The following is a 25,112-nucleotide window of genomic DNA, read 5'->3' as shown; positions in this document are numbered from 1 at the left end:
GGGACCGTGTGGTCCTTGGGTGCTTGAGTGGTGAGGCAGACTAATTAACATGTCTGTCAATGAGCCCGTCTGTGGGGTCCCCTTGGAGCTGCTGTGGTTGATCTTTGTCTAGGGGAAGGGCAAGCTTTTGATGGTGAGTATTGCTTCATGAAAATAACTTTTCCTGTTGCATACTCTGCTGTTTCTATATTTAAGTTATTCTTGATGCAGTGTTCAGTTTAGACCACTGAAAGCTGCAGTAGTTATGGAACTGATTTTTTTTAATTTATTAGATTATAATAGTCTAATGTCTTTACAGCTTTCTAGAAAAAAAGATTTTGATTTCTGCTGATGTGTTCAAGTAGATGTGTGAAGTGGTGAACTAGGCACTAAGAAGGTAATATGAGATGTGGATTTTTGTAATGCATCTACTAAGAGAAATGTGGCACTAGCCCATATTATTTACTGTAAGTCTATTGCTTTAAAGTAGCATATTAATTATTCTAATGATTCTCTGCTAACACATAGTGTCCAAACAAATAGCGCATTGACACCACAAAGCCTACCTGATTTTAAGTGCCAGTTTAATAAGTTAATATGGTTTTCTTCCCTCTATAATTTTGAGAATATTGTGAGCATGCCCAGGCCCTATTTGTGTTGTAAAACACAAATTTTTTTTATTGTCCCGTTTCACCAAAGGAATAAATACACTCACTTAAAACTTTCACGTGTGTGCGTATATGTGCATGTTCTCGATCTACTGTGCTGACTGAAGATTTGCAAAGGGTTATTTCATGCAACATGAACCGAGTGCTAAAATTACTGGTACACGGCTGAGAGGTGTAAGCTAGTACGTAGTTGGCTAAAGAGGCGCTGAACAAGGAGGTAAAGTTACTCATTATAAGGAAAACGGTGCAACTCATGTTGCAGTAGAATTGGGGTTTGTCTCACTGTATGAATTTTATCACTAGCTCTTTGTTTGTTTTTCAATTTAAGAAAGGATTGAAAAACTGACATAAGCATATGTATATATTGCTGTGTTTAAAGCCAGCAATCACTGACTGTCAGTATAAATCTGCTCTGATGGCTTGGGGGAGAAGTAAATTGTAGGGAGAGCAAAGCTATTTTTGACCAGCTATTTGAGCAGTTCACTTTGCTTTTTTTTTTTTTTTTTTGAATGAATGAATGAATGACTGAGCTGATAGTTAATCACTCCCGTTCCTGCACTTAAATAGAAAATTTGAGGATGGTTTCCAGCACTGGTAAGCATAGGTGCAAGTGTTACTGTCAAAACAGCTTTGCAATAGCTGGTGCAAAAGCATGTGAGCAGATGAAGAGAGGAGAAGAAGTTGCTGGTGGGAAACCTAGTGTGTTTTCTGTGGCAGGCACAAATTCTGCACCCCACGCCTGCCCGGCACCAGGCAGGGGCTGGCAGGGCTCTGGCTCCTGTTGGGTAGCATAAAATGGATGTATTCTGTTGCCTTTCTGTGTCACCACATCATGCATGTCACCCTCCTCCTCCAAAATAAGGAGGCTGGGCAAATACATCTCCAGGCAGGTTGGGCAACCTCATAGCATGGACACTGTGAGGCTGTTGGGTTGGAGCCAGCCAGTGGTGTGGTTTTGTAGGTGGGACAGCCAGAGCGTGTATGCGAGCTGCTCAACTCCTTGCCTCCACTTCGTAGGAGAAGACGCAAGTGCACAGAACCACGTGTTTACTAAAGACCGTTGTAAGAAAACACCCAGTAACTGTCTGGTGAGATATGATATGGAAACTGTCCTAGTCTTGCAATTGAGCTCTTGCAGTAGGTGCTGGAGCATGAAACCAGAATGATAGCAGGCACTGGGACGGGGAACTGGGTTGGGTTTTTTGGTTTGTTTGGGTTTTGGGGGTTTTTTTTACAGTTAATATGAACCTTAGTTTTGCTGGTAAACTGCATTCATAGTTGGAACGTCTTCTGTTTATAACAGGCTGGTATAACCTGTGTGTGTGCATGTGTGTATACATATATATATATATATACACACACACATACACACCACATGTGTAGAGTGGTTTTGTTGGTCTGTACTTCCGGTCTACTATGTTGGCCAAGGCTGTAGGTGCAGTGAAGCTCTAATATGATCACATCAACAGGAAGAAACAGCTGTTGCTATAATATAGTTTGCCAGATGACCCCTTTTAAAACTACAAGCAAGAAGATGTTTTTTGGTAGCATAATGCCTCTAAAAGCACGGGTAGCCTGTTGGACTGTGCATTCTGGGTGGCAGTTTTTTATAGATAATTTTATGTGTTTCTTTTTTTTTGTTTTTTTTTGCTTTTCATCTAGGGAAAAATTCAAAGCAAGTGGTCAGCCATTATTTCTGCAACAGGTCTGAGCTGCCACCCCAGCGGATGGTCCCTTCCTGTTGACAGCTGGTCGCTTCACCCTCTGCTCTGAAGGGGAGCCCGGGTTAGACCAGCAAGCCCATACAGGAGGGGAAAAAGAAGGTCTTTTGGACCTGGGCAGCTCCGCGGGACCCAGCTGATGAACTGATAGGCTGGCCAGATTTTTCCCAGGTAGAAACAGGAGGCGGTACTTGGGATTGATTGTGACTTGTAGGGGGTTGTAAACACTTCATTTGCACTGAGACCACAAATTCATTTTACGCTGATTTAAGTTTTGCAACTTATCTTTTCCTCTTTGGGCGCCAAAGGCAAATGCTTCTATACATAGGGTCAATTTACAGTATGATGAGTATAAGAGTTAATGTGAGAGCTGAATGGATTAGATCCTACCTGTTAGGGTCTCTTTCAGATTTCACATGTTGACATCAAAATAGCTATTATTTCTGTGTCCAAATTGGCATTTCAAGATAGATACAGCAGCTTCCAAATGCTTACCACAAGTTCTGGATATAAGCTGATGGGAGTTAACACACGCTCGTGAGATTACGGGGCAGGGGGGCTCGTGTTGGACCCTGGCTCTCATCAGTGACTACTACAGTGTTCTTGCTTAGCATGGGGATGGTACAGCCCTGCATTTGGGTTTGGTGGGTGGCCACTGAACGTGATTTTGAAAGCTCGCACTGATTTCTGACCTTCTCCTTTGTTGCAGACCAGTAAAGCTAAATGGGTCCAGTCACTGGAATGACTCCGGATAAGAAAGCTGAAACGCCAGGAGCAGAAAAAGCTGCAGGACTACGGCAGTGTCATGGGATGGGAAGCTTGCCCGATGCAGGCGATGCTGGCAGGCCAAAGGCCACTGTGGTAGACAGAGATTCAGCAGATGATGAGCTCACAAATTTGAACTGGCTGCATGAAAGTACTAACCTTCTAACAAACTTCAGCCTCGGAAGTGAGGGTCTTCCAATCGTTAGCCCCTTATATGACATTGAGGGTGACAGCGTGCCATCCTTCTCACCATCCTGCTACCAGAACCCTGAAAAAAAGTCCTCCACTTCCAAACCCCCTTACTCTTTCAGCCTTCTCATTTACATGGCGATCGAGCATTCCCCCAACAAGAGCTTGCCAGTCAAAGAAATCTACAGCTGGATCCTGGAGCGCTTCCCCTACTTCGCCACGGCACCCACTGGCTGGAAGAACTCGGTCAGGCACAACCTCTCCTTGAACAAGTGTTTCCGAAAGGTGGAGAGAAGCCATGGCAAGGTGAGACCTGGTGTGAGGGAGGTGGATCAAATTTGAAATCCAGGGGGGAATGGAGAAGGCTGTTGTTCTCGAGGACTTTTTGGTGGTTTTCTTTTTCCCCTCCATGTCCTCTAACACTTTATTTGCAGCTGGAGATGCCTCTTCTGACAAGCCACAGGATGACAAAAGTCACTTGGTTTTGTTATTTAGTGCTGACCTGTGTAGAGCTAGCGGTGGTGCATCCTTTTTAAAGCTGGCTAACATGCCATTGCAAAGGACCCTGTTTCCACTTACTTATAATTTTGTTAGCCTGCAATACCCAGCCTGAAATTTCTGACATCTGTTTTAGGATGTCTTTTCACTGAAGCTTCTTAAACTGGTGTGCTCTCTATTTTCCAGTGCTGAAATTTAGGGGTGTGTTCTTCCTTCCCTGCTTTTCCAGCATGGCCACAGCTACGATTGTACTGGGAAGCAGAAGAGATTGCAGGATGCCAAGCAGCTTCCCTGCTTGACTAGTACGGGTGTTACCTGTTTGGGTTGCAGATGTGGTCTTCTGCACGGCCCCTTTGCTTGCAGGCACGCTGTATGTACGTGGCTGAGCGTTTCTCAGTCTAACAGCTGGCTTGAATATTAAACTGATTCTTGCACTTGTGACCTTCTTTTACGCTTAGCACAGCTCTATCTTTCCAATAACCATCTTAATTCCTGCATTTAATGTACTGTATTGCTTTAACCTCTATCATAACATAACAGTGTGTGTCTCTGCATGGTGCAGACACAAGCTTCACTTCTTAAGGTCAATGATATTCTTTTCTGTACAAATTCTTTCTTCTTCTGACTTGCATGATTTCACTGGTGACTTCCTCCCTCTCTCATTTCCCATCCCATTCCTCAAAGAGCCAGCTCTGAGTTAAATAAACCAACAAACCACATACCAAAAGTCAACAAACGAGTCCTGGACCCATGTGCTTGGAGGTCAGCCCAAGTGGTAACAGGCTTGTTATCAGAAATGCATGCAATGCCTGGCATGCTTGACAGCCTCTCGCTGTAGGTAGAGGTTCTGGAGCTGAGTGGGCATCAGGAAGGACTGCTTTGTACTGGTAGGACTGAACATCACTGCTTCTCAGTATCCTTGCTTTGCCATTAGATTGTTAGGGTGTTGTTTTCCCAAGCAGCAGCTTTGTCCTGAAAAAAAAAAAAAGACTTTTTGATGCTGTGTGGCAAGTCCAGTAACTCTGCCATAGCTGAGTCCTGCCAAGTGTTAGGATGGGCTTTTAATGTGGCTCCAGGTGCTGTAACGGAGTAACTGAGATGCTGCAAGCTGTGTCTGTGTGAAGGATGTGGATCTGGGCAGCAACTGCATGCTGCCACAGGTGGCAAAGGTGCCCTTAAAGGACTGGGTGGCTCTGTCCAGGAAGGGAGACATGAGTTTGAGAAGAGTTAGGGCAGGGAGGGGAAATCTCCTAAATCATTGTATGAGTTCCTGTTTTCTGTGGATCTCTAGTTCAGTTGTTTCCAGCCTGGAAACCCTGATGGTTTAGGACTTACCAGTCAAACCTCATGTCTTGGCATTTGGGCAGCAGGAACTTGAGACTGCCTGGTCCTCTACTTACCCTGGCAACTCCACCAGTATTGCTGGGCTCAGAGGATGGCTTGCTGCTAGATGTGAGATCTCTAGTAGGAAAACCAAAATGCAGAATAGCTACCACCATTACCAGTAAGGTGATGCTGATGTGCTCTGTCAGCATTTTCCCAGGGCTCCACAGGCTGCACAGCGCTCTAATTCTTAAGAACAGAAACTGCATTTACCAAAAAATCCCACCCCAAAAAAGCCCCTTCTGAAACTTTGCCTAAGCTTCCCCATTTCCAACAGTAGTTAAATATTTACCCTCTGCCCTGCAGAGAAAAGGACCAGATGAGAGTGCTGCTTCAAATTGTTCCTGCAAAATAAGTCCATGGTGCACAGCAGCACATGCAGGCTCTACAGGAATTGATCTGGCAGATGATGGGAATGCTGCAGACCCCTTCAGATGAGCTCCTCAGGTGTCTCTTTTTAGAGCAAGTAGCAGGAGCTTACAGGCTTGTTTTGCCGATTGTGTTGCCTGTAACCATGTGCTAGCCATGCCTCTGGGTGCTTCTGAGAGGGCAAGATAACTTTCTATTTTATTCCATTTTTTCTTTGTTAATGGCATCTTAATTGTGTCTCAGAGGGAGTGCGTAGCCAGCTTTCTTCTATCCCAAGTGCCTGTGGAAGCAGAGGCCCATGGCACGTTGCACTGGAGGAGCCTGGTTTATTTTGTAACATCAGGGTAAGAAGGATTTTAAAGCCTTTCAAATGAATCTGGGCTCTCTTATTGGAAGAGTCTGACAGGAGGGGAGGGTCTGTGCCCCCACATCCTAGGACAGGCTGCTTTCTGACACCTCCCTGGCTATTGCTGCTAGCTACAAAATCATGTCTTGGAGATCTGGCAGCAAAACTAGGAAGGGTCTGTCCTCATGTTTGCCATAATGGTGATATTTTGGTTTGCTCTGGGAGTGCACTTTGAAGTGAGTCTCTTGATTTTTCACACTTACCCCACGTTAGCTGGCACTGCAAGGCAGTTTTGGGACATGTGAACCAGATTCATTTTGGCTGGTGCTAACCTGGAAGAGGTGTTGCAGGAGTGTGCTTGCTGTGCCCTGATTGCTTCTGGACGTTGTCCACAAGACCCTGCTGGAGCAGATCTGAGTAAAACATCCAAAGCATGTGCGGGTGACCCCTCAGCACCAACATTCTCACTCCGCAGAGCTGTTTCCACCAAGCTGTGCCACACTGTGTTGCAGAGGTAGCTGTGGATGGTCCTTCTGTTCGCATGTATATTCCTATCAGACAGCTAAATACCTTTACTCTGCCTGTTGCAGCAGGCTGCGGGTGTTCAGGAGTCTAGGACAGTGTTCAGTAGGGATTGGGGGAAGGCTGTTCTTGCTTGGATCGCTGAAAAATATTGTATATTACGGTTTTCTTCTAATGAGTTGAAGGGCGCTGAAGGGAAAGCAACTGCCTTGAGATGCCTTATGAACAAGCACTGCAGTCGAGAGGAGGAACTTCTCATGCCATGGAAACAGGATGTATATACGTCACATCTCTGCTAAAATACACAGTACCCTTTCTGTGTGCAGATACTGTGATGCTGCTGTATCTAAGTGGTTTGTCAAGGTTTACTTCAGGTGATAGACTTACAAGCTGAAATACCCTTTCGTATTAGAGTTGCAGTTGAGTTCATGCCTGCAGTCATCCAGACAGATGAGATTTCTAGTGGTTCTCCGGTAATGGTGGTTGGGAGTGGAGCTGATGAACAGCAAGGGGATGATGTTGGGGCCAGTCCCTGGGACACCTGCTTGCCTCCCAGTGTACCTGCTGTGGCCCTGGTGCCCCTGAAGATGTGGAGGTGTGATTGTGGGCCAGTGATCCTCAGAAGATACAGCTAATGCTCTTTGCATCTTAAGCACTGTCATGCAGCCTTGGGGTTGGGGAGGGAGAGGTCTACAGTGGGAAATTGCTCTTTTTGAGGGATACACAGCACAGGGAGGACCTGATTTGAAAAGCAGTTTAGAGTTGGAAGCCCTGAAGAGTCTCCCAGCTCTTTGCTAGATTTGTTTTTACAATTGTGGATTTGGGGACTTTTTATTAATCGATACCACTGGGGAGAAAAGGTGAGAGGAGGCAGGAGTGGCATCCACATCAAGCATCAATCTGGCATGCCACTGTTTGCATGATGTGACCCTGCCACTGTTTCCTCCAGAGGTCGGGGGGGCCAGGGCTTGAATATCTTCAACAGATCTCCCTTTCTTTCTTCTTAATAGATATGTGTTTTAGGGTGGGGTTTTTTTTCTTTTAGGGTTTGTCTTTTTTTTTTTTTTTGACAAGAGATGGTGGTAAACAATCTGTTCAAATATTTGGGTAAAGAGCAGGTCCCATCTAAAAGCCTGTAGAGATAGCTGAGAGATGTCTATTATCTGATAAACCTCGTGATGAATATGCCACGTACCTCCATGCACACACACACACACACGAGTATTTTCCAGCGGTTCACCTAGCTCAGGTGGAAGCAGCTGGTGAGAACTGCCCATACCCCATGGAGCTGGGGCCGCTGCCCAAGCTGAAGCTCATGGAGGGCTTTCTGTAGCACAGGGACGGGTGTCTGCCTCTGCAGCGAGCCCGAACCACCGGTGCTGGCTGAGTTGCTCCACTTTGGTTGCTTCTTGGGCTTTCCTCGCTGGACTGGCCATACGCACTGGTTGTACTTCTCTGCAGGCAGGGGAGGGACTGCGGTGGGGGGGTGGTAAAGGATAAGGCTGCACCATGTCGAGCATCTTGTTTCCAACCCCTGTTGCTATAATCAAGCCCTGAAATGCTGAGGGCTGGAAACTTACTGTCTACGAAATAGCCCCAAATGCTTCAAAATGTAGGAATTATTTTCCTTCCTTTATTTTGCTAGATAAAATACTGCAAGTCAAATTAAAATTGTTAGAAAGATGCAGAAAAGATGATAGACTAAAAAACAATATCAATGACCCGCTCATTTTGAGATGGAGAGTCAAAATGGTCTGGTGGTTGCTCTGCAGAGACTCTGGAGGGATGTTTCCCTTGATGTTAAATAAAAGTTACACCTGCATTTCAGCTAGCACATCAACAGCTGCCCCACTGTTGATATGAAATAGTAACCTCCAGAGGCAGTTTAGCATTTTAGATCATCTTAGGCTTAGTCTTTGGTAGGAGAAATGGCAGTCTTTTTTGTTGCTGTGGTTAGACTGCTGGATGTACCTGTATTCTGTGGAATTTCCAGCTCCCTGTGCATGGCTTTTCCCTAAAGCATGACCCTAACTTCAGGCTTGTGTTGGATGTTCACTGTGTGTCTTTGCTAAGCAGCTGATGGGAGTGAAACAGTGCACAGGAGCAGCCCCATGGGCATCATCTCTTTTGCTCAGTGTCTGCTTTTAGTACAAATAATGGTGGGTGAAAGCGTGCTTTCACATTACACCTAACCCAATCTAACTACCCAAAGAAGTCACTGCTGTTCATTGCATCCTGCATTAGACTGAGTGTCTGTAAGGCTTCCAGGGTGTGCCCTGGTTCAGCTTGCTGTTGCAACACCCACCCAAAATCCTTGTATTATGTTGTCAGGGCAGCAAGCTAGTGGGAGTACCTGGCTGGGAAGATGAAAGAGGAAACTAACCCCTGCTGGCTGCAGGCCCAGCTGAACTGAATTAGGTGTCAAGTCAAAGTGCTAAAGTAGCAGATAAAACAGTGTAGGGTGGTGGTTTGCTGGTCAGGGGAGTTACTGGCCCTCCCTGAGGGCAACAGCCTCAAAGCTACCAAAGGTGGGAGGGAAACAAAACCAAGAGTTGGACAGGGTTGGGATGTTGGGGAAAGGGTCTGGGAGAGGTGCAAGGAAGGGGATCAGGGTATTAGTCTGTCACTGAGATGAGGGATTGAGCCAGTTGGGAGGATACCCCCTGTTAGCACCTAGTTGGCCAAATCATCCTGCCAGCCACCATGGCTGTTTAATTAAAGGTAGGTAAAGATACCTTGATAGGTATCTTACAGGCTGTGCTCAGTTTTAGCATGAAAAGATAAGAAAGGTTCAGCTTAAAAAATACATCACTCTGAGAGATGCTGCAGCTCAAAGATCTTTATGAAAGGCACTGTCTTTAACTAAAATTACAGAGTGGCATCTCTCAGCTGGAGCACTCCCTGATTTGATTTTTTCACACTGATAGCAAAGTACTTCCTCTTTTCAGGAAAAGCCCCATGACTTAAATAGGACCACAGACTTATGTGCTTTGGGGGTCCTTTCCAGTCTTCAGTAAGTCATGGAGTGTCCATCCATAAAATGGTATTAATACCCCCTTGATACTGGCTGGAGGAGGCCAGCTGGCCTTGTGGGCTCACAGGAGGTGCTCCATGGAGCTTGGGTTTCTGCTCTGAGACTTTTTCCCCAAAAATCCTCTAGAAGGGTCTTCCCATTGAGGTGTAGAGCTGCCCCATCTTTCTGCCATGTGCATGACCACTTCTGTAACACCTGTTTTCACCCTAAAAACCTGTCATCGCTACCCACAGAGCTGTTAGCTGATCTGTCAGGTCAGTGATTATAGAAGTGTTTCAACTTTTCCTACTTAATTTTCCTCTTCCTATTGCAAGAACTAGCAGGCTTAAAAACCATTTTTCTTTATATAGTAAATATGTGAAGAAACCCTTGAGAGGAGTGGAGGTGCTTTATTTTGCTTAACTTTTTGATAGATCAAATTTAGTATCAAGAATGACTAGCACAGTGGTGCTTACATTGTTAGGCGTATCAAAAATACGTTAATTAGATTTTCAGATTTTGGAAAAAGTGGGAATAATCCATTTTGTAGCTGGGCATCTGGCAAGATGCTTTTACAGGATGATGTAAAGTTAAGTGAGTATGTGGCCATATCTAAGTGAAGGGAAAGGTGCTTTGGTTACTTACTCAGAAACCTGTTAAATGGAAGACTGCTGATCAGTCCATTGATGCCGGGACAGATCCTTAAACTTAGAGCTGTATTTACCAAGTGTTAAAATAAGGTTTACAGCTTTCAGTGGTCAAGCATGAGTGGAAGTGGGGCGTTAGAGAAGAGGCTGTGGAGTTACTATCCCAAACTGCAAGATGGGTGCTTCCATACCGTATAACAAGGGTCGCAGGACCATATGCTCAGTTTGGGAGCATCTGCTTTCCAGGCAGGCAATGGAGCTGCCTGAGGATGATGTACATCAGCTGTACAGTGGTGGATGCCTACATCACTGCACTGTGTCTTCAGAATGTTAAATTAGAAATGACTGTAACAGCCTGGCCCCTGGATTTTCTAATTTGCAGTTCTTCTTTCTTGCAGGTGAATGGAAAAGGTTCGTTATGGTGTGTTGACCCAGAATATAAACCTAATCTTGTCCAAGCACTAAAAAAGCAGCCTTTTCCTTCAGCACTTGCATTTTATACTCCGCCAGCGTCACCGCCAAGGTAGGTGGATTTTCGCATCCGAGTAGGGCGCGCGGTTACGTTACTCCACCTCTCAGAGGAAATGCCCACACGGATGTTGATGTGTTGTTACCAGCTGCCACCTGAGAGAAGAATTTGAGTGGGGCTTAGTTGAGACCAGCTAGATGAGGCAGGGAGGTGTAATGAGCTCAGACTTCCCAGATAGCAGATCTGGGGCTTGTGTCCAAGTCATCTTCATAACTGTGGGAGAGTTTAAAAGCAGGAGGTTGGGGCTGTGCTGGGTGCTTACTGGTGAGCCCCATTTCTCTGGAGGGCAGGCAGTCCTGGGTAGTGGAGCAAAATCCTCCTTCAGGCACAGTTCACTGGGACTGATCTAGGGTGCCTGGTGCTGCTAGCTTGCAAGGAGGTGTGTGTCTTCTCATGTAAGTCACTCGTCAGGATATAAAATGTATATATTCTATGCTGTTGTCAAAAACAATCAACTTTTCTGCAGTCTGAAGTGATTAGAGAGGCTGGTCTGAGAGAGGTGTTTTTTCTCCAAGGCTGTTAAAAAGCATTTTGCAGCAGGGATGGGAGGAACAGCCTTTACCATAAACATACTCTAGAGGTGCAGCATGCAAGAATTCTGCAATCAGGGCTTCCTCATCCGACACATTTTAAGATTAGGCAATAGACTTTTGAGAATTTGAAGTAAATGTTGTGTGTTCTCAGTAGAGGAAGAGCCGGGTCAGCCCACAGAGGCGGGACAAAGAGGAGGAGGACAGAAAGCAGAGAGGAACACATTGCTGTTGGTGAGCTCAGTTCTTAGGTTAGGCACATGGCCGGTTTATCTAGTTCAGCAAATAATTTGGGTGAGATAAGAGATAATTAAGGTCTCTGTACATTGCCCTATGCCTTATTCTTACTGCAAGGAGTTTCCTTAACAAACAGGAGGAACTGGGATTACTGGAGCAGGATGTAAAACTGATAACGTTGAGCAGACATTTCGAAGGGCCCAATGGGACATTGACCCTGGGAGCTGGCACCCTCGTGCAAGCCTTGGCTGGCTGGCTGTCAGTGGCTGAAGATTTGTGTGGCATGGGCTTTGCCACTTGGGCTTGTAACAGACAAGGTGTAACAGTGGTCTCTGACCTTCCAGCCATCTTGAACTGTAAAGGGTCATCTTGGGTTTGAATGAGCCAGGCAGAAGTGTGCTGTTTCCTAGCTTTCTACTGGAACAGGAGCATTACTAAAATTACCCTAAAGCATTTAAGTATTAAGAAATAGTCAAGTTGGAAAGTATGAGATGACTGGTGGTATTGTCAGGCTTTGTTTTGTGGGAACAAAGATTACTGAAACTACTGTAATTGGACTCTTGATGATAATGCTTTTGTAGGCTTTAATGTTTCTACCTAAGGGCATGGACTTCTGTTTTTCAGTGCAACTCGAGTGAAGGTCTGGTCCTTGGAAGCCTTCTTAACACCGTGTCTATGTTGACATGGTCAAACTTTAAAATTTAGATAATAATACAGATGGGAAAGAACCTCTGGATGTTGTCTGTCCAGGCAGAGGAGCAGAGAATCAAGACATACTCAGCCTAGGGCAGGTCGTTCAGAGTCTTGACCAGTTAAGCTTTTAATATCTCCAAGGTCTTCAAGATTAGTCCAACAATACAAGCACTGAAGTATGCTTTACCTAGCTTGTATAAATACAAGTTACTGAAATTAGGGTAGGGAAGGAGAGATTTTATCTGAATGCTGAAGTACTTGCAAGATCAGGACTTTAATTTGAAGCTGCTGTTCTCAGTAACTTTTTTCCTTCACTGAAGAACAAGTCACACTTGCCAACAATCACAATTACAAGGAAATCCTGGTCCTAATGAAGCCACATGGCAAAATTCCCACTGACTTCAATACGTGAAGGGTTTTGCAGTGGTTGTATTTATAAGGGCAACAAAACAGAAAAAAACATTTTAAGATACTAAACTCCGCCCTAATGAAAGCTGGTTTATTTTTCCTTTAATAATAAAAAACATCTGTGTGGCTTTAAGTCATACACAGAAAAAACAGATTTTTTTTTTTTTTTTTCCCCCCCACATTTAAAAATTCTTAGATTAGATTTAAATTCTGGCATAATTTTGGGGAAGGGCCCCCAAGGGGCTGCTTTATGTGTGGAGAGAAAGAGAAAGCCCAGAGGTAGAGCTGGAGAGAGGCTGGAAGGACTGTCCAAATTTACCTACAGGGTGATGCTAGAATTTGACTGTGAGAGTTTCTGAATTTTTCTGTGGGAGGGCTAGTGTTCATAATTATTTTACAGTGTGTTCGCAGGGAGTATACCTATCATTCAGCAGGATTTTAAAGTAAAATTTAAGGTGTTACTTTGAGCAGAAGCTTTCCAAAACTGTAATCTGTGTCTAGTTACACTGAAATTTGTATTATCATAGATGATTGGCATCACCGGTGCATTTTATTTCTGCACAGCTTGTTCAACCAGTCAGTGCAAGGCCCCCAGTCAGTGCGAGGCCCCTAGCTGCATTCTGGTTCTAGTACTACATGGTTTGTATCCCTGGGCTCTGGGGACAGCTAGGGTCCTCATCTTGCAAATACCTTATTGCATATGCTTAGTATTGATTAAGACAAGCTATGCGTTAATTTGCTCTAGGAAAGCTCTATGTGGATACGATTCTTGAAGGATCTGAGCTCAGGCAAAAGGATGAAGATGTTTAGCATCTCTTTGTGCAATTTACCTGCAGACTGCAGAGCCAGCCAAGTTGGGGTGGGTCCATTGCTTTCCTTGTGACTTTTAAAATTATTTTTAATTTTTTTCCCCCATTTTTGCATCCGTTCCCTTTGCACTCTATCACCCCTACAAGAAAACATAACAGACATTGAACTCGAGTTTTGCACGTGTTCGCGTTCAGCTGCACTGGATCCTTTTCCCTTTGGTTACCCTATTGGGAGATGCTTAAATATTACTCTCCTTTCCAGTAGCTTTGGTTACCAGCGCCAGGCAGGCTGCAGTGCTGCAAGAGCTCCTTACGTAGCTCGGATGATGCATTTCAAGCCACCTTGCTTCGATTTTTTTTTTTTTTTTTTTTTTTTTTTTTCCTCCTGCACTATACCAACCTTTGGAGCTGTTACCAATGGCTAGCTGAGTTTTGATTTATGATGGCAAGTCGGAGCGGTGAGAGTATTAAACAGGCATCCCTCATTAACAGCTGTGCAGAGTAACTGATCTCAGGGTTGTCGAGATGTGTGCAGCCATGGCACCAGCCAATGAACAGTGAATAATATTTTCTTCAGAATTCAACTTAAGGAATGAGGATTATAGTTTAAAAAGATATTTTTAAAAACTGAAGTAATTGTTTGGATTTTCCTTAATGATCTAGACAGGTAATTAAAAAAAATGTTAAGCACTTAGTAGCTTTGTGATTTTGGGGGGATTTGTGTCAGTGCCTTATTTTGGAAAATAGAGCTGCCTAAATATAATAAATATAGAAGGTAAACACACCTTAACGATAGAAATCACCCCATTAATCCCATAAGGCTGCTGTTACAGGGTGGGCTTGAAATTCTGCTCATCACCCTTCGAGTTCTTCCAACGATACTCTAAAAGTTGCACGTTGCTATGTGTCATCCAATTTAATAGTTGTGTACCATTTCTGTTGTATGTATTTCTAACTGTTTGCTAGTAAAGTTATAATGAACTGAATAATTAGGACTGGGTGTGTAGAAGAAAACCATGTGAAAGGTTTAACTCACCGTTTATTCTGTAAGGTATGAAGTGGTACTTTGCCAGGTGCAAAGCTGGTCTCCTAACACAAAAAAGCAGACGGCATCACCAAAACAGCCCAGCTTCAGATAACTTTAAAATCAGCAGATATTTTGGTTTGGGTCTTTTGTTCTTCCCCCAGCTTTTTGCATGACGCTACCTTTTGTTTCTGTTAATCTCCCACCACCATTTCGAATAGCAGACACAACTGCTTCTGGGCTCTAAGCATCCCTGTATAAGCTAATGTTTTGTTCACATGTAGGTTTTACTTACTAAAAAATACATACCTTTGTTTAAAATCCAGCCTTTAGGTGGGTACATAAAATCTGTAAAAGTTAGTATCTCTTGCCAATGAGACTTTTGCTTAGTGTGTGTGTTTGGAGGTGTTTTCCAAGTGCTGATGATGGCTTATAGTGCTACATAAACCATCAACTAATCTGTAAAGCCATCTGCTGAGGGCAGTAGAAATTGCTTGCACAGCAAAAACTGTGGCAATTGGGTTGTTTCTGTTTTTACCTTTCTATGATCATAATATTGTGTCTACTATACTTTGTACAAATCATTTGACTAATTAGGGCTTGGCTTTGACCTGTTGAATTTTTTTTCAGTAGGTCAGCATCCCCTCACTACCTAACTTCAGTCCTTCAGCAGAATCATGGCCGATCTCTCAAAGGTAAACACTGAACTTTCTTTTGTTCTGTTTCTCTGGTTTTAGTCACAAGCATGTATTGAAATCCAGCTGATGGTATGTATGGACCTGCTCTGAAGGGTCTACTAGATTACAAAAAACCCCCTGATGTAGTAGAACACATGCTTATTGTATTAGCTGCTTGTGTGTTAAGTTTAAATCCATACAATGAATTTCAAGATGTAATAGGGGCCATCTTATTCTACCAGGAAGGTATTTAGCAGGTATCACTCCCAAATATGACCTACTTAAAGAATGAATAGTTCATTAGAAAACAAATCTGAAAGCTGCATATCTCTATACTAGTTTTATTGGTTACTGAGAACAAAAGGTAGCAAATTTTAATGTGTAAAACTCGTGGGATTGTGGCCACAGAAGTCCCTTAAAGTTGGTTCTTTGATACAGGTGGATGGGAGAGCATGACAGGATTTGCAGGGGAACGTGGAACTAGAAGTATACTTCAGATGAGTCTTTCCTAGCTGTGTGCTACTTTTCACTCACTGGCCAAAAAGTTGGGCACAAGCTGATGTTATTGCCAGTGTAGTTATGCAGGAAGATCTAAGTTCTGGGTATTAACCCAGCTAACAGATTAGCCTCATGATGTCTGTTTAGTTTAAGGTGTCACCTTAAAAATTGCAAATTGTTCATTTTAACTTTTGGGAGAGGGGAATAGGATGGGTTTAATATATGGACTCCCAATACAGGTCTTGATGCTGTGGGCTGAAGTGTTGCTTCTCAACCAAGTTTATATCCCTCTGTGTTTCCTGCACTAGTAATGAAGTAGGTGCAGGAGAAAACAAACGATGTCCACAACCAAAAGCTTTTATGTTGTATGAATGTTATTTTAACCATAGCCATCAAAACTTGATGGAGAAGGATCGGATCGGACCAAGTCATGCTCAGGATGTTACTGTGGATGAGTGATCCCTTCTAGCCAAGGCAGGAACTCAGTAGCACAATATATTTCCCCATCTAGCAAGTTAAACATAGTTGTCTGTAGGTGATGTTTCAGAAGGTGCCTGTCCCTCCTGGTTGTCCCTGCAGTAGCTGGCACTGCTGTTTAGGGCAGTTATTCGGCACTTGCAGACCTGCCCCAGGGGCGGGCGATGCGCCAGCAGCAGCCTGGAAGCTGAGCCAGGGATGGTGACGTAGGTACACCTGTGCTTTTGTAGTACAGACAAACCCAGAGTGGTATTGCTGCTGAGAAAGAATGCAGGTATTTGGGGGGTGGGTTGCTGTTTATTTTCAGGGAATCCCTGCTGAAGTGCAGCATTGCTTTTCTTTGTGGTGTCCCCTTCCTCAGCCTACTGTTACAGGTTTTAGTGAGTATTAGAGTAAGAAGGAATTGGCTATAGCTCAGTCCTAGGGATTTCTACTTTTGCTTTCCACAAGGAAAAACAGCCAGCCAGATTCAGATTTTTTTTTTTTAAAAAAAGCTAATTTAAGATGGAAATCTGTTTCTCATCGACAGTCAAATGCAAATAGAAGTAGCAACAGCTGTTGAACAGAAGATGGTTACTTCATTTTCCCATATGTACTTTTAAAAAAGTTTTCTTCATTTTAAAACATTTTAGTGGGCCTTGGTACCAGGACAGCATGTTGGGTATCACAGCATTTCTTTTGAAGAATCCTGTTGAGCACAGGTTTTGCACCTCACCACTAAAGCTTAATACATTGAAGGCTTGTCCTTGTCAAAAATAATAAGTTTTTTTTTTTAAAAAAAGTGCTGAAAAGTGAATTGTGCTCAACTTCCAAATGGCTGATTCCAAGAAAAAGTAAGCATGTGTTAATTTGTTGTAGAGAAGTGTTGTTAAAGCTCTTTCAAAAGGATAATGAAAGGCCACCGATGAAGCAGGACTTGAGCATCCAGCTCTCTGGTTTTGCTAGCACGGTAGGCTTTGAGGGGAGAAGGTTGCTTTCAGTTTTTAGCCACAAACCAGAAACATTGGTGAGGCAGCAAAGCCAAGGTTTTTTAGAGACCAAGCAGCTTCCTGGTCCATAGATGGTAATTACCATGCATCCAGACGGAGGTTTTATGGTGGTACCTGGCTGGCAAGGAAGCATCCTTGGCTGGCTGGCTGCTGCAGGGCTGCTAGATGTGGGATTCTCAGGGCTTGTTAGAGAATACAAGAAATCCCCCTTCTCGTAATGATTTTGCTGGTGTGTCCTGTGACAGGTTTGGAGATTGCCAGTCTGATGCTAACTATTGCAATTTGCTACACTGGCGGTGCCGAAATAATGACATATATCTTCTCTCATTGAATTTCTGTATCTCGGTGAACTTGTGCGGAGTCTCCCTGGCATTAGAGGCAAGCCATTAATGTTCACAGGGTCGCATAGGGCAGCTGTTGTACAGATTGAAAGAATTCCTTGTAATAAGGTGCTTCCTTAGCAGTTCTGCTTGGGAAGCATAAATTTGGGAAATACTGCTCTATTGAGGAGAGCAATCACAAGTGAAGCCAAAGCACATTAACAGTGACGCAGAGTACTGTTAAGAAATTGCTGCAGAAGTGTCTCTCCTCTTTCTTTGGGGGTACTCAGATGCAGAAATGTTCTTTGCAGGTAGTAATTTTGTGTTGCATTAATGCCTCTGTTTGCTTGTCATTTTAACAAGGTGGTGCTTATATACCAACATCAGATGTTAAAATAAAATGTCTGATAGCAAGTAAGGAATGGGAATATTTCACTTGCTGATTATGGTAGTGGGGGAAAGTAACTCTTCGTGCTTCTTTTAATTTCTTTTTGTCAGTTGGATACATATGACTTGTAAATTCAGGGACTCTATTGCTGCCAAAGACAGACAAAACAGAGCAAAAAAAATAATCTCATGAGTGCAATGGAATAGACCTTAAAGTATGCTGGTTTTAAAATGAGAGACAGCAAAAATGAGGGGGGGAATGTGTATGTTTTGTAACCCCTGTTGGAAACAGCAGCTCAGTCCCCTTCCCACATTGGTACAACATTCTCAAATTGTCATGTTCCTCAAATTTCTCCTTGACCAGGGATGAAGTTAGGGATGATTATATAAGATAAGGAAGCCAAACAGATAATTCTGCAGTTCCCCTCCCAATACTAACCCTCCCTTCAAATTCAGTAATACAGTTAATGCATATAATGAGGGGGGAAGAAAACAAATGCCATCAAAAAAGACATCGCTGATGTTTCACTTCAAGGGTTCCTACCCCGGTTCCTGTTCAGCAGGACCGAGAGCCCGCTCTGCTCGCTGCCAGCACCTTCCAGCACGTTGTCTTCCAGCCCCACTTCTCCGCTCGTCGCTTTTACGTACATACGTGCATATGTACATCTCAGATGTAGTCTTTTGCTCTGAGACTCTGAGCCAAGGCTCTTGTGAGAGCTCAAAGTCTTTTTGCTCCTCTTCTGCCTGGTTAGTCCACCATACATATTTCTTACATATTTCTCTCCTGTATAAGGAGTATTCATCATCCATAGCTGAAGTGAAGGAAGGAAGACCTTGGATTTCCTCTTTTTTTAAAGTGCATGAGTGTGTCCTGAAATGAACGGGAAAAACATGCTTGTTTCTTTTCCTTTTCACCTGACTCTGGTTAGAAATGCTACTTTTTGCCATAATATCCTCAAGGTGCCCTTTTTGAGATGTAAACAATTCACTCTGGGCAGCAAAGGATGGTGTTTTACAGCAGCGCTTGTCACCACAGCTAAAAGCACCGCAGTTCACCTAAACCTTTTTAAGTGCCTATTCGTTATTTAGATCCCCGTGCTTTCTAGATTGAGCAGTTCAGTGCCCTTTCCCCCTTCGTCTTCTCGATTTCTTCTGTTTGAGTTGTTGTTAGTGTGAAAAATACTGCTGGAGGAGAGGTGTGCTGAATTAGTGCTGCATTAATGGGCACGTTTGTTCTCAGCCTTGCATGTTCACATAACCAGGGTGTGAAGCTGCCGAGATGCTTTGCTGTGCCATATGCGTAATCTTTCTCAACCAGTACAAACAAAAGCCACTTGTTGATAAGTATAGCAACAGCATCATCATATGGGTGTCTAATTAATGTCGCTGATTCTTGGCTTCAGACTTGGTAAGTGCATTATGAGAATTCAGTTTTTGAATACCATAGTTAACATATAAGACTTCTATAACTATATTGTACTGTATAGGAGCCATGCTCTGTCTGAATTTGTACATTTCCCCGCCCCCTCGCTCTTTATTTTAGGCCAATATATGCAGATATATATTCTTTGTATGTTCTAGGGACCTCATTTTGTCAGGCTTACCTGAAATCTAATGTTTTGCTGCTTGTCCTTCACAGAATCCGATATCGATGCTGCTACTGCAATGATGCTGTTAAATACTTCCATTCAGCAAGGGATGTTGGACTGTAAGCATAAACCATTTTACTCTGGTTTTTTTTTGCTCTACCCAGTAGCTAAATGTTTTCTCTATAAAGTTTTAGGAAACAAGTATGGTCTAGTTTCCAAATAGTAGGAGCAGTCAAGAAGCGATTCTGGTTTGATTATTCTTTCTGCTAGCATTACAGAGTTTTATAGAACCACCTTCTTTTTTTTTTCCCCAATTAATTTTGTTTTTTCTGCAAAGTTCTTCCCCTGCCCTCTTTGTGCTAGACGGTAGGAAGAGTTTCTTAGCTACTTCTCTGTTTCTGTAGTTCCTAGTTGTGATTAGGTGAAGACTGTTGTCCTCTGTGGATGACAGTAAATGCTCACATTCAGCTTACTTTGCAGTCAGCCAGCCATAGTGTGCTCATTTTGCAGGTGATCTCACTGGAGTATTTGCTTACTGATGGATCTTGGTTTTAATAGGTGAGAAACCTCAGCCTCTGAAGACACCCAAGAAGAGGAGTTACGGCAGTGCATTCAATCCTCCCAGTTCCATAAATTTGCAGGAAAATGATTCTGTGGCCACTAATATTGATCCAAAGGAGGATCACAACTACAGTGCCAGCAGCATGGGTTCCCAGCGCTGTGCATCTAGGTCCAGCGTGTCTTCCTTGTCCTCCCTTGATGAGGTGTATGAATTTATCTCCAAGACCAGCCATGACGGAAGCGATGGCAGCGAAGGATTTCACAGTGAAGTGGATACAGACGTTGACTATGAAGATGATCCTCTTGGAGACAGTGGCTATGCATCACAACCTTGTGTAGATACCTCTGAGGAAAGTCAGCCTAGCAACAAAGCACTCAAGGAGTTATGTCAAGAAATCGATGAGGAGTTGAAAGAAGCAGCAGGGTCTCTGCTCCACCTTGCTGGCATCCAAACATGCTTGAGTTCCTTAATAAGTACTGCAAAGACCCACTGTCACAAGCAAAGGAAAAAATAGAAAATAGTGTGTTTGTCAGTGTTGAATATATACATATATTTTTTTTAATTGTGGCAATACTCTTCTACTTTTACCCTTCACAAGGGAGATCAAAGCCATAAGAGGACTCATTGCTTTTTTATTTTTGGCGCTAACTATAATTTAGCCATTTATTTTTAAATCACTGCCTAAAAAAAAAAAATTATTTAAAATTAGAAGAGATGCATGACTTGTGAAAACCTGAAAGCATACTTCTTAATGATCACTTTTTAATTTTTTTTCTTTTTAATAATTGATTTTACCTTTTTATTTTCTCAGATGTGTTTATTCAGATGCACATTGTGGATCATATTTACATCTCTGCTGGCCCCATCTGCAGAGGTGACTTTTGCCCTGTCTAAGGGCTCTGACTTCAATGTAAAGGATTAAAAAGGAGGAGAAAAAAGAAAGAAAGGCGGGGGAAAAAGTCCTGGCTTTGGTTGCCTCCGCCCACCCATCCTCTCGTCACTCTTTTGAGACAGATCCGGTGGAAATGCTGGTGAAGCAGCTCTGAGTGGCTGCAGTTTTCAGCCCATCTGACACAGTGGCTGAAAACCTGCAGCGCTCCAGGAGCTGCTTTCAGCAAGACGCTAAGTACCCCCAGGAAGAGTGGGGACAAGGGCTGCCACCTGCAGTTTTCTTTTTTTTCCTCCTTCCCCCCAACCTGCTGTGTGCAGGTCAGATTCCTGAAGGAAAACAGTTTGGTTGGTTTTTTTCATCTTAAGACAAATTGCCTTTTTTTTGGGGGGGTGTGTGTCCTTTTCGTGCAGATGTGTGCATGCATACCCACGCCTTCATGTAGCCAACCAACAGTGAAAGCTGCCACTTGCCAAGTTTGATGTTGTCCTCGTGTTACCACCACTCTTGAATACATAGTAGCTGCCTAGTCCTGCAACATCTACCCTTTTTCTCCCCTATATCAATTTTTGGGGAAAAAAGAACCCAACAGTTGATGGTGGTGACAGCGTGGATGAGGTGGAGTATTTAGGTGGCTAGGTGGTGAACAGCTGCTGAAAAGGGAATGTCTTGCCCCATAATCTGAGACAAAATCAAATAGCTTCCTTTTGGATCAGTGAACCCTGTTTTTGGGGTTTTTGTCCCTTCCTCCCCAATGCTTGTTGTTTTTGTCACATGGGCTGTCCATACCTTTTGTTTCTCAGATCACTGTGCCTTGTGCTGTGTGAACCCTGTCAGCCTCCTGCCGCATATGGGGCATCTAATGGGCAAGGCTAGGCTTTAGCCTTTGGGTGTACATCGTAGCTCAGGAGGACCTCTCTGTTTTGGGAAGAAATTCCTTCACAATTCATTTTTGCAATAAGAGAATCTCTTTATAGTTCCCACACATCCTTCAGCCAAAAATGTTTTAGGGGTATGGTAAACTTTTTTCCTTTTTTTTTTTAAAAAAAAAAAAAAAAATCAGTGGTGGTTGATTAATTACATCTTCTTGTAGATGATGGCTTTCTAAAAAATTTTCTGTTCAAAAATGGGTAAGCAGTTCTGTTGGAGTAAGTTTTAACAGTACTGTACATTTAAGGATGCCTTAAGTATGTTGCAGAATTGTATACAACTATCAAAGGTCATCTTTCCTGTTTCTGAAAGGTAGCATGATGTGCCATAAATGTTCTTGCAAACACATGAAGCTATTGCTTCCAGCAGGTGTTGGGGCAAGCTGGTTGAAAATTAGGAGCAAAGCCACCTAGGAAGCCATTGTCCACTGTTTTGGTTGTTGAAAACCATGGATTGGATTCAGCCAAAAGTTAACCTTTCCCTAACAGGGTATTTTTCTGGCTATTTGGAGGCCTTTCTTAGATCAGTGTGGGTTTTTTGGGTATTTTCTTATTTGTCAGTCTTCGTGAATACTGCCATAAACTGTCTACTTTAACTATGAACACAGCCATGCTGCTGAAGGTCTGTTGCTCTGAGGGCCTGTTCCAGTGCCTCTTGAAGACAACGGTGGTGCTCCCGCTGACTCAATGGCTGTTGGATCAAGCCTGAAATATTTGATGTTATTTGTGTTTGGAATTTAAAGCCAACATTTTTTTTTTTTTAAAGCACAAACACTAGAAAAAAAAGTGGGTTTTTTCTTCCTCCCCCCCCCCCAATTACTTCAGTTTTAAGAATGATTTGTTTTATTTCTTGAAAGGGAAGAAAAATACTCTGCTGCATTCCTGCTTTGTGTGAACACCCATTAGCCTACACTCATAACAGGGCAACGTGTGCAGACATGTATGTCTTCTGGAGATCACAAGTGGTGCATTAGCCAATTAGATCTGATACCGGATGTGTTACTGATGGATAGTAGGGGTAAAACTTGCGATTTAAAGGAAAATTAAGTACCAACGCAGTGGTTCTTAGGATTTTGGGATGTGGAGATGTGAATGCTTGGTGGAACTGCTTTTTGCTCATGGGTTGCTTTTGTACCTTGATGGAAAACTGCAAAGGGCAGAGTTTGTGTCAGTGACAAATGAGGATTCAGCTACACAGGAATTTTGTTAGCAGTCTGGGATTTTGCTCGGTGCCGTGATTTCAGTTGCACGCTGCTGAAGAGGGGTGCTGCCTCGTTCCCGCTGAAGGTGGTTGCAGCTTTTCTGTAGCTTCCAGTGAAAGCTGGATGAAGGTTCAAGTATCCTGGAAACTGCAGTCCTAGTAGGCTCCGTGGTTTGGTTCTGAATTATTTTTTTTCCTCAGATAAAATTTGAGAAGGTTAATTCTTACTGGGAGTGTGGCTCTGCCGCTGTTAACCCTGAAGTTGGTGATAATGAATGACTTCAGCATTTCTGAAGGGATGGGGTTGGGATGCTAACGATGCATTTAACTTACAATATGCAATGAGCAGTAAAACCATACTAATCAGAAGTTAGTGGTGAAAGCTGCCTCCATCCTTACAGCTTTTGGCCTGGGAGAACTGGAATTGTGGAAGCGGGGAAGCAATTGCAGCCTTGCCCTGGGACACAGAGCAGTGCGGCGGGGCCATGCTCTTCGTGCTTTGCTGTGTTCCCTCTCTCCTCCCAAAGGAGAAGGCAGCCAATCTGTGCCCTTGACCTACTCCACCACGTTGTCCCATACCTCTGCCCGCACGTTTTGGCAGGCAAAGGCCGCCAGCTCAGTTGCAGAGCACCCCTCTTGGTAGTGGGAGAATAGCTGCCCTTCCTTTCGCTTACCTGTCTAGCATTGGGTTTGGGTTTGTTTGCCACCTCAGTTAGAGACCCTGGTGTATATAGTATAAATGGAGTATAATTAAAAGTTATTTTGATTGTTGGGTTTTGGGTTTTTTGTGACACATGTAAAATGTTCATGCCAATGAACTCGGATATATTTTGGCAAGAAAAGTATTAATGAACCACGTTCAATTCTTTACATACAGTGAAGAAGTGTGTGAGACTTGTGTACAAGGGAGGCTGCTCTGTTCAGGATAATTCCGATGGGAATACTGTATGAACATGTATTGGCCTTTCAGATTCCAATACTAAATTACTGCTTTTGCAAAAGTCGCATCAAATGTTCTAAAATCCAACTGTAAAATGGAAGTTGTATGGTTTGCAACTTTTCATCAGCCTGAAAACTAACTACAAGCTTTGGCTAAAGCCAAGTACGCTCATACAGGTTAATAATGGTGTAGTCAAAATATTTATTGAAAAGAAAAGGTAGAATATTTTAAATGTTGCACCTGCCATTATATCTTAAAGCACATTCTTCACAGCTAACTGCCAGTGCCATTATCAAGTCTGTTTTATAAATGTACATTTCTTCAAACTAAAAAGTGCATAATTAAAAGTATTATGTTACTGCCATATAGTGATATAAAACATTTTATAATTGCCAATTCATTGTAACTATTATTTATTTAAAAGTGAATTGTAAGAATGCTTTCTGATCAAATGAACCAGAGTTGTTTTAAAACCATTCCCGTTAGCTTGTTTCTAATGTAGCATAAGCAATGTCCTTGGGTTTGTTTAGAATAATTTTGCCAGTAGGTGACCAATTCTAACCCTTTTTCCTCCAGTTTAGTCCTTTACCCATTTTAAAGACGATTTACAGAAGGTTTAGTTTTTTGTATGCTAATCTCTGTTAATTAAAATGTTTATAAAGTTTATTTTTACCAAAGAGATGCAATTCATTATGACAAAATATTGCAGAATAAACTTTGTTTTATAACATTTGTGACTTTTCTGCCCACATTTTTCATTCAGATGATCAAAGGGGCTTTTCTAAAATAAACAGCATTGCAAACAGAAAGCGCTGTGTTTTCTCTTTATCTACAGACCCTGGTTCTGGTCTTAGATGGTGCTCCAAGTGCTCCACCTTCCCCTTTCAACCTCTTCCATGAGACCGGACTAGTGTAAAAAGCCAAATGTGTAATTCATTGTAGGTTGGTTAAGACAGTTGCATGCCTGTGGAAGTCATCTGTAAAATACCCTATCAATCCGTAATAGGATTCGCTTGCAGTCAGGTTCAGGCATAGCTGGCCTGTAATATTTTAAGAGCATCTTGTTAAGGCCAAGATTTCACACTTTAACCTGGAACTTGAGGAATGTTTTGACATCTTGGAAATTGCTGAGATACTACTGCATACCTTTTTCGCTCCTGTGCAAAGCATTTGTTTAAACAGAAATAACTGGAATCTTTTTCTGATTAAACATCTGTGATTATTTATAGTTCTGCATCTGCATCACTGTGGCCAAGTTGCTTGTGTGATACTTGGAGATCAACAGCGTAATACAGGATGGGTAATTTAAAAAACGTGTCCCTGG

At 43.0% G+C, this 25,112-nt stretch overlaps 1 protein-coding gene across 10 annotated transcripts in view; it reads left to right on the top strand.

Moving 5' to 3' along the window:
- FOXN2 (forkhead box N2) overlaps window positions 1–24,597 on the top strand; it is a 35,016-nt gene extending 10,419 nt beyond the window's left edge. For 3 of the 10 annotated variants that reach the window (XM_074817680.1, XM_074817682.1, XM_074817679.1), the window contains 6 exons: window positions 2,310–2,539; window positions 3,078–3,628; window positions 10,499–10,623; window positions 14,961–15,025; window positions 19,318–19,386; window positions 19,826–24,597. In XM_074817680.1, coding sequence (XP_074673781.1) covers window positions 3,092–3,628; window positions 10,499–10,623; window positions 14,961–15,025; window positions 19,318–19,386; window positions 19,826–20,343 — 1,314 coding nt within the window. In that variant the 5' untranslated portion in view covers window positions 2,310–2,539; window positions 3,078–3,091 and the 3' untranslated portion in view covers window positions 20,344–24,597. Of the gene's footprint in view, window positions 1–1,664; window positions 1,736–2,309; window positions 2,540–3,077; window positions 3,629–10,498; window positions 10,624–14,960; window positions 15,026–19,317; window positions 19,387–19,825 lie in introns of all 10 variants that reach the window. The other 7 variants (XM_074817686.1, XM_074817687.1, XM_074817685.1 and 4 more) reach the window with 4 other exon arrangements.
- The last annotated feature ends 515 nt before the right edge of the window (window positions 24,598–25,112 follow it).

Source organism: Strix aluco, chromosome 3 (genome assembly GCF_031877795.1).
Source record: "Strix aluco isolate bStrAlu1 chromosome 3, bStrAlu1.hap1, whole genome shotgun sequence".
NCBI lineage: Eukaryota > Metazoa > Chordata > Aves > Strigiformes > Strigidae > Strix > Strix aluco.
Note: the sequence above shows the minus strand (reverse complement) of the source record. Positions and strands in the feature narration are given on the sequence as shown.